Source organism: Branchiostoma floridae, chromosome 7, assembly GCF_000003815.2.
Source record: "Branchiostoma floridae strain S238N-H82 chromosome 7, Bfl_VNyyK, whole genome shotgun sequence".
Classification (NCBI taxonomy): domain Eukaryota; kingdom Metazoa; phylum Chordata; class Leptocardii; order Amphioxiformes; family Branchiostomatidae; genus Branchiostoma; species Branchiostoma floridae.
The window spans coordinates 18,921,920-18,932,871 of record NC_049985.1 but is presented as its reverse complement, the minus strand read 5'-3'; the positions used below and the strand labels follow the sequence as shown (position 1 = coordinate 18,932,871).

Below are 10,952 nucleotides of genomic sequence, written 5' to 3'. Positions count from 1 at the left end.
TTTGCTTTCAGTGCAAGGCTCACCGGGGTCGGGCTAGTCTTGGATATATAGAAAGTTTGTTTTACACCAAATAGTCCGACATGGGGTTAAACTATCCATCCTTTATACGTCTCTGTTCTATCCCGAACAAGGCGAAACAAGTATGGAAGTCTATGCAATCGATACGAAAGTAATTTATGCAATCGATGATTTCGATCGGTATTTTAACAATCTGCCACAATGGACCATTTTTTTGCAGGGGGAATCTTCCCTTTGCAATCACCAGAGGGTGTATACAAGTACAACTTGGACCAAGCAAAACGCGCATGCGAAGAGAGGGGTGCAGTTCTCGCCTCCTATAATCGGCTGTACGAGGCCTGGCAGCAAGGATTGTCCCACTGCGCATGTGGATGGCTGTCGGACGGAACTAGTCGTTTTCCAATGCAGGCTGTCCAGTATGTCATAATCATGCACACTTTCTATAGTTCATAGACAACCGAAAAACGAAATGAGATTGTGTTGGACCTTATGCAAAATTGTATCCCATACTACAGATCATAGACTACAGAGTAATAAATTGTACACATACGGTACTCTCCAAGGAGAGGTTGTTGGAAAAAATCGTGACCTTTTCCTTATATGCCGTATTTTTTTACCAGCCTCCAGTCGGTCGAAAAATACGGCATATAAGGAAAAGGTCACAATGTATCCCACCAACCTCTGCTTGGAGAGTACACATACTAAGGCATGTCAGGAAGTAAAGGATTCTATCTTAGACTCATTCCCTTTTTGTTGCTTCATTATCCTCGTTTACTGTTAGTTTTCACTGCAACGCAACAGGTAATTTGCGCGTTGTAGGTTGTAGGCTGCATTGTAAAGTTGCTACGTTGAAACTAGCAAATGACAGATGTAGATTCCCCTACCTCAATATGACATAGTTTAAGATAGAGACAGACCCTAAGTTTTCGAACCATTGTGTATTCCGCATAAACAGTCATCGACGTATGTTCATGCATTGTATTGTTAGTTGTGTTTAGACGCGGAAAAAAACTGTCAATGCCACATAACACATGTATGTTTGCTACTCCAGCGATGGCTGTGGATCCGCCAAGGTCAACATGTGTGACCGGTCGGAGGCCGACGCCTGGTGCTTCCGCAGCCGTGGTAAGTAACTTTTAAGGAATGGTACTTTCACGCCTAGTACATTATATGATATTACATACTATATAAATCATATCTGTTCTTTTATCTCCACTAGAACAGAAAAGCGAGGAGAAGTTGAAGTTATCCAGCAATAGTCTCATTTTGTATCTCTATTAACTGTATACCGTATATTTTCAAGATGTATTGTTGTGCCTTGTACTTGGCCCGGTGTGGCAAAAATGTCTTCATTAATTCCCTTCGTGAAACGAAGGGTTTGTTTCACAAAGGGTTTGTAGTCATTGCTGTTTTGATGTCAGGGGGTCGTTTGTCAGCCTGATAACTAGGGAACGAGTGGATGGATGGTTTTAATATTTGGTATGTGGGTAGGATTAGACATGACAAAGGAATGGCAGGAATTGTGTTACGGCAGGTCGCTCTAGCGGCGTGTTATGGTACTGCAGCGGAACTTCCGGCTTTGCTATTTTTTGTTTGGGACTTGTTTGGGTGATGATTTTTAAGTGGTAGGTAGCTGTGTAAAAGCATAGTAAGGTGTGTAAGTTTTGGCCACCTAGGGGTTTCGCAGGGGTGTTGAAAATAATTCTTGTTTTAGGTTTTGAGAAGGAATAATGCAAGAAGGGGTTGATGGATGTTAATGGCTGTAGGTGTGCAGACAGCTTACGTAATGATGTACATAATTGTATGCTTGTTATGCAAATTAGGTGGTTATTTGAATGATACAATATGTATTTGTAGAAACGTTATATAGGGCGTTTCTGTGAACAGTATATCTACGTAAGACCATGACAGATTGATCTGATTTTTCGTATGTGGGGAGTTCTTGAGAAGGAGAAGAAACGTACGAGGTGTTTTTTCGTCTAGTGGCTTCTGACGGTTTTGCAGGGGATGTTTGTACTTGAAAAATAGTGTGCTGTGTGCTAAGTGTGGCGATCGCGCAATAGTGGTTTATATTTAGGGGTTACGTCATTTAGCGTGGGCTGCAGTTCTGCATGGGCCCCGTCCCCACAGGAATTGACCTCAAAGGTCTTAGTTGCTCAATAGAGGACGACAATAGTACTATAGGGATAGTACATTATACATGATGGGGTGTAAATGTTTCCTACAAGATTTGATAATCTGTAGATTAAGGGCAATGAATAAGGGCAATGATGATATTGTTTACAGGGACCTATATTATACGTTTTAAAGGGGTTGTACATGTAACAGTTACTAACGGTACAATGCATTGTGGAACAAAGCAGGGTTTGTTTTTCACAGTAACTTGTAGTCATTGATGAGATTGTTTATAGGGATTGTACATTAGACATATAGGATGCACAATGTAGTGGACTGTATTGTGAAACAAAGAATGCTACATCATCATTGTTGCAAGCAACAAGTCGGCAATAATGATCTGTAAAGGCGGCTGTACAAAGAAAAACTATAATTTATAATATCACGTTGTAGATACGTCCATGCAATGTATCAAGTCGTCAATATTGACAATATTGATCCGTCAACCCTTCCCTTGTTATTACCATCTAAATGGATGATTCGATTGCGTACGCGCGGAAAACTTGCTGTCAATTCCGGGAATTTTTACCAATCGGACATACATACACAACTCTGTTAGGCTAATATTTCTCTCTTTGTTAGTTAGAGTCCATTCCAAGTCATCGTGCGGATGTTTGTTGTCATTGTTTAGAATTGATTTTAAAGTTGTGTAATAATATGTCTAGTATCGACATTTGATACTTCAGAAATATATTTTTAACATTATTTCAATTTTATGAATATTTCCCCGGTCCTGTAAATATTTGGAAATATTCATGGTGTGGAATTAGATACTAGTACTTCTAATGGTTGCTGAATAATGATAACAGCATTCTACCATTATTTACCATTATTTACCATTTTCTACCATTTTTGTAACATTTTGTAAATGGGTCAGTGGGCTGGGAATAGAGCAATTCACACATCCTTGCAAGGTATGGTTGGGTGTCAATGCAACAATGGCGCCGGCCCACCACAAAGGATCCATCAGTGCCCAACAGTGAAATCTAAAAATATACAGTAACAACAGGGCTTACTTTTATGGGGGCAATAAATTAATTTTACCATTTGGCAAAGTTTAAATGTGAAAGAATCACACAGAGGTTTCACAATTATTCCAAAAAAATATTATGTACAGTTGCTTTTAAAATGTTTCTAAACCATTCAAATGAATTCAAATAGATGAATATTTTCTTAGTCAATCTTTAAAAAATCAATTATTGTGGCTTAGATATTTTTTATTCAACATAATTCAGACTTATTACAAATATCACCTAAAACCCACATGGTGACTTGGAATTGACTAATGTGTCTTATCTTTGAGTATCTGCTATTATGAAATGAAGTAGACGTATAATTTGGGTACCTACTGGCTGGCAAAATACACCTAGTTATTATTAATAATATAAACTGTCCTCATTATTTATGCAAATTAGTCCCTGATTTGCATGATAAAAATTGATTATGTAAGGCATCATCAAAGCTATCTCACTCACTCGCTCGCTCACGGCCCATGACAAAAGCTATCTGCATTCCAAATACCATGACAATCTGTCAACGCAAACTATTCCACTTCAAAGGGATGATGCAGCTACATAGGCGCGAAAAAAGTTGTAGAATTCCGAGAGTTTTTGCTAATCGAACGTATCATTTTCTGTAAGGCTAGCCCCTGAGATGTCTATAAAAACACCCTTCAACCACCACACCCTCACCCATTTCACGAAGGTTGAGTTCTACGAACGCTTGTTTCTATTATGTAAAGATGCGTATGATTATTGGTAAGTGCGTAGCTGTCAGCAAAACAAGTTTGATTAAATATACCAACTGGTGGCTTTTTTTTTTGTAATGTACCAGAAACGGTTCATAGTGCGTTCTAGTCGTTTTTTGGTAATGATATTTGGATGTGTACCACACAATTTTCATGATAACTAAGGGAGCACTATTGGCTTCTTAAAGAAGGGTACATTTTTGACATAAATATTACTTTTGAAAGAGGAGACGATGAGTTTATATCGATTATGCTCATAAGAACCTATTTCATATACTTAGCCATTTAATGAGAAAGACGGTACACTTTCTCATTGTAAATTATCCGAATTTTCTGGTTACATATACAAGTTTGGTTTTAGGTATTTGCATATTAGGTCCAGATGAGATCCGAAGTTGAAAAAGATCATATGCTTAGCAAAGGTATTTGGACTTCAAACCCTAGTTACGTTATACTACTGTCTTCATGAATAAGACGTCATTTCATGTGAGAAATGACCATCGTTGATCGGAGGTGCCTTTTTTTAATGCACTCACGAGACACCAAGATGTGAAAGGGTTCTTGCTTAGACTCGGGACACAGCAAGTAAATTTTATGGATGACATCAGCGCGCGCATTAATTTTCGCCTGATTTGAAAATAAAAACAAGAAAATCAACATGCCGCAAATTGACAAATGTGTCTTAAACGTCTTGCAATTTCTTGTGTTTTATGGCATGTGTAGTCTATAAGGTGTTCAATCACATATGAATACCCAGTATAGTTGCTTCCCGTGATAGTATGCCAAACTTTTTTCAGGATTTTTTTCTAGTTGATTGACAGTCTGTGTTCTATTACATACGAATACCCAGTATAGTTGCGACAACCTTGATTCTGAATTTGTTCTTGTAATTGTGAGACTGTGTATAATCACACGTGAATATCCTGTATAGGTACTACCCGTGATAGTATGACAAGCTTTTTCCTCTGAATTTGGTCTAGTTAATTAACAGTCTGTGTTCAATCACACATAAATATCCAGTATAGTTTTAACATGTGGTGGTATGACAAGTTCTTCTCTGCATTTGTTTTAGTTATAAAACAGTCTGTGTTCTTTTGCATATGAATATCCACTCAGTACAATTGCTACGCGCGCTGGTATGACAAGCTCAAGGACAGTTGAATGTTGGCAGTCTAAGATGTTCCATCCCATATAATCATGAATACCCAGTGCAGTAGCTGCCAATAATGGTAGGACAAGCTCTTTATACAATCGCTCTAGTTAATTTAGATGTATACACAACTACAAGGACAGGTAATGGTGTTCAATACAGGAATAAAAGATCTGTTGCTTGTGATATCATGTTTTGTCACATAAATTATTGCTTTGTAAGGTTTATGATCTAAAAATTTGAAAATGTAGGAATCTTGTTTTTTTTTGCCCGCCTTGTTTTAATCCCGCGCTATCTCACTAAATTTGGAGTCCCCGGAGGATGTCATCCATAAAAAATTACTTGCTGTGGCCTCACAATGATAAACTGGTGTAGAATACATACGTGACCAAATGTAAAATTTAATGTTCCCTTTCGTTTAGTCATTATCCCAGGTAATGGCTACTTAAAGAATTAAGGGTTAATGACCCGCCCCGAGGTGTATATGGTGTCATAACGCCTGGTCCTTTCCTATAACTACCTCATAAAACCACCTCGTTCGCTTCCCTCACTCGGTGGTTTTATTCGGTGGTTAAAGCAAAGGACCAGGCGTTATAACACCATATATACCGAGGAACAGGCGGGTCATTAACCCTATTATCATATAGCCTACCCAAACTGACCCATTTAAGTGACAAATTCCTTTATAAAACATACATATTTTATTCAGTACATTGAATAAATTTGAACAGTGAATTTCAACAACATAAAACCTGTACGTGAAATATCTTTCAGTTCCAAGGCTTGAAATAATAACTAGAAAGGCCGACATTTGCTTGAGAGCAAATACAGCATGTTTCAGCCATCTCCCTCATGCAACAATAGGCCTTGAGGTCGTTGACCCATTTGGCCATTGGAAAATGACCCAAAAAATCCCAAATATATCATTTTAAAGTGGTCCATGCCAAAAAGTATACATGGGTCATTTGAATACATATCTAGAGCACCCCTTTACCAATTTACGGGTCATTTGGTTGTAAATCGAGGGAACAGGAGCCAAAAATGTCCAATTTTTGTCAAAAAATGGCCATAAAATCGCAAAATTAAACATTTTATTGTACCGTATGGGAAAACTTTTCTTCAATTTATGTGCACATAATTGAAGGGCACTTTTATACCAAATTTCAGGTCATTTGGTTATAAAACGAGGCTACAGGAGCCAAAAAGTCCTTTTTGGTCAAAAAATGGCCAAAAATTGCAACATTAAGCATTTTGTTGTACCGTATTCCCAAACTGTTATTGAATCTAGGTAAGCATATGATCAACGCACCTCTGTACCAAATGTCATGTCATTCGGCTGTAATACCAGGGTACAGGAGCCCGAAATATACATAAAAATTGACAAAAACCTCAATAAAATCATTTTAAAGGCAGATATGAAAAAAAAAAAAATAAGGGTATTGGCTTACTCTACCCTTGTGCCAAATTTCAAGTCAATCGGTCTAGGAACGGCGGAGTTGATTCGATTTGAAGATTTGACAGGAGAAAGAAAGAAAGAAACATTACGTATACAATACCTATGGTATGGCTGAAATATAACAAAGTCGATTCATTAATTGTTACAAACGGTTGCACGCTCCGTATTTCTCCACTCGCCCTTTCTGCAGTTTGTCGAGTTCGTTCGTATCAGGCGGTAAATCTCTGCCGGCTTTCCTGAGGCATCCTGGGATCCTTGTGCTTCACAGCTCTTGAGAATCTCGTTCACAACGAACTCAGACACGTCCTCCCCGAAGAAAGGTAGCATTTTGGTCCTGCAGCGCCATGACCGCTACTGTGGCTCCAAAATGGCGGACCGTTGTGTTGTTGTCGTCTGCGGACCGTTTAACTTGAAAGGGCGGTGTGGGGGGGTGCAAATAATTTTATTTTCAATTTTCAGTTTAAATTGTACTTGACTTGAAATTGGATTCATTGTTTTAAATATTATAGGTAACTTAATGTTGTTTTAAGTCGGAAAATGTTTTCCTTGAACAAATAAATACGCACTACTGATGTTAATAGAGGGAGCCATCCCCCCTGCCATGCCTGTACTTATTCCCCTATCTTGGCAGATGGACGATTCCTGGATATCTCATTCTGATTGGCCAGCGTCCTGTTTGTCTGTCTTTCTGATAGGTTGAAAGTTTCAAAAGTCATTAATGCATACGTGCATTAATAAAAACGACTAATGCACGGCTGTTGATGATTTTCCATCTGTTACGGCAACATAACCAGCATGAAATAGGGCCTTTTGATTGGTCCACGTCCCCTGGCTATATGATAATACCTATTAACCAATGATACTGATACATCAATACCATAGTAATCTGTCACAATAAAACATTGTTTTTGCAGGGGTGACTTTCCCTTTGCGATCACCAGAGGGAACATACAAGTACAACTTGGACCAAGCAAAACACGCATGTGAACAGCAGGCTGGCGCAGTTCTCGCCACCTATGACCAGCTGTACGAGGCCTGGCAACAAGGATTGAATTACTGCGCATGCGGATGGCTGTCGGACGGAACTAGTCGTTATCCAATGCAGGTTGTCCAGTAAGTCATAAACAATCGCACTGTCTATAGTTAACAGACAACCGAAAAACGAAATGAGATTGTGTTGGACCTTATGCAAAATTTTATTCCACACTACAGATAATAGACTATAGAGTAATAAATTGTACACATACGGTACTGTCCAAGGAGAGGTTGGTGGAAAAAATCGTGACCTTTTCCTTAAATGCCGTATTTCTTACCAGCCTCCAGTTGGTAGGGAGGCTGATCAAAAAGACGGCATATAAGGAAAAGGTCACAATTTATCCCACCAATCTCTGCTTGGAGAGTTCACATACGAGCGCGTGTCAGGAAGTAAATTATTTCATCTTAGGCTCATTCCCTTTTTGCTGGTTCGTTTTCACTGCAACACAATACGTGATTTGCGCATTGTCGGTTGTAGGGTGCTATGTAACGTTGCTACGTTAATAAGTTGAAACTAACAAATTACAGATGAAAATCTCCCTACCTCAATATGCCGTAGTTTAAGATACAGACAGACTTTAAGTTTTCGAACCATTGTATGTTTCGTATTAGCGGCCATCGACGTATTTTTATGCAGTTGTATTGTTAGTTGTGTTTAGACGCGGAAAAAACTGTCAATGACACATAACACATGTATTTTTGTTACCCAAGCAAGGACTGTGGATCCGCCGCTAAGGTCAACACGTGTGGCAGGTCGGTGGCCGACGCCTGGTGCTTCCTCAAATACTGTAAGTAACTTTAAAGTAAGAATCCCCTCACGCATACTCATATACTATCATATACTATATTATGCAGATATTTGCATGATATTGAAACCCGCAATAAACACACTTTCATGCGGCCGTTTATTCTCCGGTAGGCACCTTTGGGTTATACACTGGGACGTGTGGGGGGGACTGAATGGGACTTTAAAGGCTGGAATAAACACGTGAATAATTCTAAATATATGTTCGAGGAACTCGACATAAGGAAAAACTATATTATTCAATAGAAGAAAATGATTGAAATTTCTTCCTTGCGTCATATGGTAGGTAAGACGATGGAGGCATTATGGGTCATAGCCATGCAAATTACGGCCATTTTACGGCCATTTCATTGTCCCATAGTCTATGCTATGGGACAATGGTACAATAGCTTTCTTTGTATATGACTTTTGTAGCTTTTGTTATTAGGGTCGAGGATATGATAAACCGATAGTACACTCATGCAAATGAGGACCCAATTTACCAGTGAGAAATGTCACTCGACATGAGATCGTGGAGCTCTAATATAGAGTATAACAACATACTTCGCTCCTTAGAAATCGAGGAAACTTGTGCCACTTTGCACGTAAAGGGTCTAAATGAACACGTAAGTCGATACTTATGATGTCTATGCTGTATGAATACCTTAACAACAATGACACACCTAGATGGAACAAGCCATCAGGGTTGTAGTTTCACCGTTTGCATGCTACCCAACTTTCCAACCCAGTCCGACTTTTTAACACATTAAGAAGATTCACTTGGGCGAAGGTATGAGTTCGTGGAAATGGAGTTCCTCTAAAACCTACGATAACTAACACAGACTTTTCTAATTATGAATCAATTTGCATAACTAATGAGCCGATGAATCGATACATTTAAGGCCTCAATTTCTTTAAATGAGGTTTGAGGTCTCCGCACTCTTGTTATGGTACGGCAGCTGAAATTCTATTTTTAGATCATTTCTTCTGGGCATACAATGATCATTGATCTGGAGTGGTAGATATCTCTTTGGAATGCGACTAAGTCTAAGGCTTGGGCGTCCTATCGGCTTTTTTTAAAACTAAATAGGCCAACTTTGATTTAGACATTAAAAAAGAATATCTCAAGTGGTTTACGTATCATGGCTTTCAGTAGATAGCTAATTTGTATTGTATTTTTATATAATGTTAATTTCATTAACATGTATAATCTTTGAACAGGCAGAACTCCAACTCCCTGTATAGTTCCAACTCACAGCGGTTCGGACAATTAGTAATGCAGTGCAGAGTTGCCAAAAAGCAGTTATTCAAGCAAAATGTAACCTACATGCTTGCTCAACTGCCGATAGGAGTTGAACCAATAGGAGAATCCATCATTATCTTAATACATTTTCAAAGCTTTACCATGAGCAACAAGTGCAAACGGCCGAACACTCACATCACCATTTTTAGATACAAATATCTGGAGATATAATATTTCAGCAGTGTGTGGTAGGATCGATATCCCTTTGCAGTGAATTATCACAGCATATTCTCTAAGTCTGCTTTGGCAAAGAGGAGATTGTATGTATTATGGATATATAATTCACGTCTATTCTGTGTTTTTTTTTCTTACAGAATAATCTGGATTTGCGGAGTGGTACGGGCTACCTGTCAGTGCAAACAGAAAACCTTCTTTATGCTACCATGTCTGTGAGTTATTCTACTGCTCCAAAACAAATGGTACAACACTGCAGACCACTGCAACTCGTGTGCCATTATTTCATCTACTGATGAGCCTGTTTTCGGTACTAGTTACTCTCTCTTTTTTATCCTATGTATTTCTTCCCTTTACTCATTTTTGCACGAAAAAAAACATAAATGTACTGAAAAGTTCTGGCTTGATACAACACAAGCACGCAAAAAGGAAAAGCAAATCCTGAATTGCCTTCTTTCCGTTGGATCATGTCGAAACCTTTCAATGACTACCGTATCAACACGGAATAGACATTTCATTCTACGGTGTGTTTCTATAAGTCCTTTTTGATATCCTTGAGAGTGTGTTCAGGTAACTCTCCTGCCTTTGTACTTAAGACCTCCTACAAAGGCTGATCAGACTGAAGTCATGTGGTTACAAGGTACATCGTCATCCTTTGAATCTCTTTACCACAGTTTCTTTCATCTTTTCTTAATCATGGCATTGTTTACTGGCGTTTACAAATTCTACTTTCCAACATGTAACCCCTGACTTCAGTCACCTCCAGTTTGTTACATTTTTATTTGCTTTTTGCCATTAACTATTTAGTTACAGGCACACAATATCCCTCTAGAGACAGATAACAAGTTTTCAACATCCAGAGTTTGAATTGGATTTCAGGAAGATAGTCTGTGAATGTTGAATGTGAATATTGTCATAGAGGTAGACGCTGTACCAACAGATACAAGCGCATACTATCCCTTTGATGACAGATATAGTACCGAGTTTACTCGGTGAAAAGTCAGAAACAATCAGATTGTGAGTTGTACTGAATCTTATGAATGCAACAAGCCTCGAAGGAAATTGTGCTTCTGTCATAGAAGCAGACGCTGTGATTCCTCATTATTCCTT

General features: G+C 38.7%; 1 protein-coding gene across 1 annotated transcript; it reads left to right on the top strand.

The window, feature by feature from the left end:
- Positions 1 to 219: 219 nt before the first annotated feature.
- LOC118420135 (hyaluronan and proteoglycan link protein 3-like) lies at positions 220 to 8,413 on the top strand. The gene is made up of 4 exons (XM_035826842.1): positions 220 to 434; positions 1,070 to 1,143; positions 7,461 to 7,659; positions 8,293 to 8,413. Exons 1-4 carry the CDS (start codon positions 220 to 222, stop codon positions 8,375 to 8,377), a joined length of 573 nt encoding a protein of 190 aa, XP_035682735.1. The 3' UTR covers positions 8,378 to 8,413.
- Positions 8,414 to 10,952: the final 2,539 nt, after the last annotated feature.

Coding starts and splice junctions, on each gene's coding strand:
- LOC118420135 (XM_035826842.1), top strand. CDS start 220: ATGGACCATTTTTTTGCAGGGGGAATCTTCCCTTTGCAATCACCAGAG. Junction 1,144..7,460: donor CTGGTGCTTCCGCAGCCGTG/GTAAGTAACTTT, acceptor TTGTTTTTGCAG/GGGTGACTTTCCCTTTGCGA. Junction 7,660..8,292: donor TATCCAATGCAGGTTGTCCA/GTAAGTCATAAA, acceptor TTGTTACCCAAG/CAAGGACTGTGGATCCGCCG.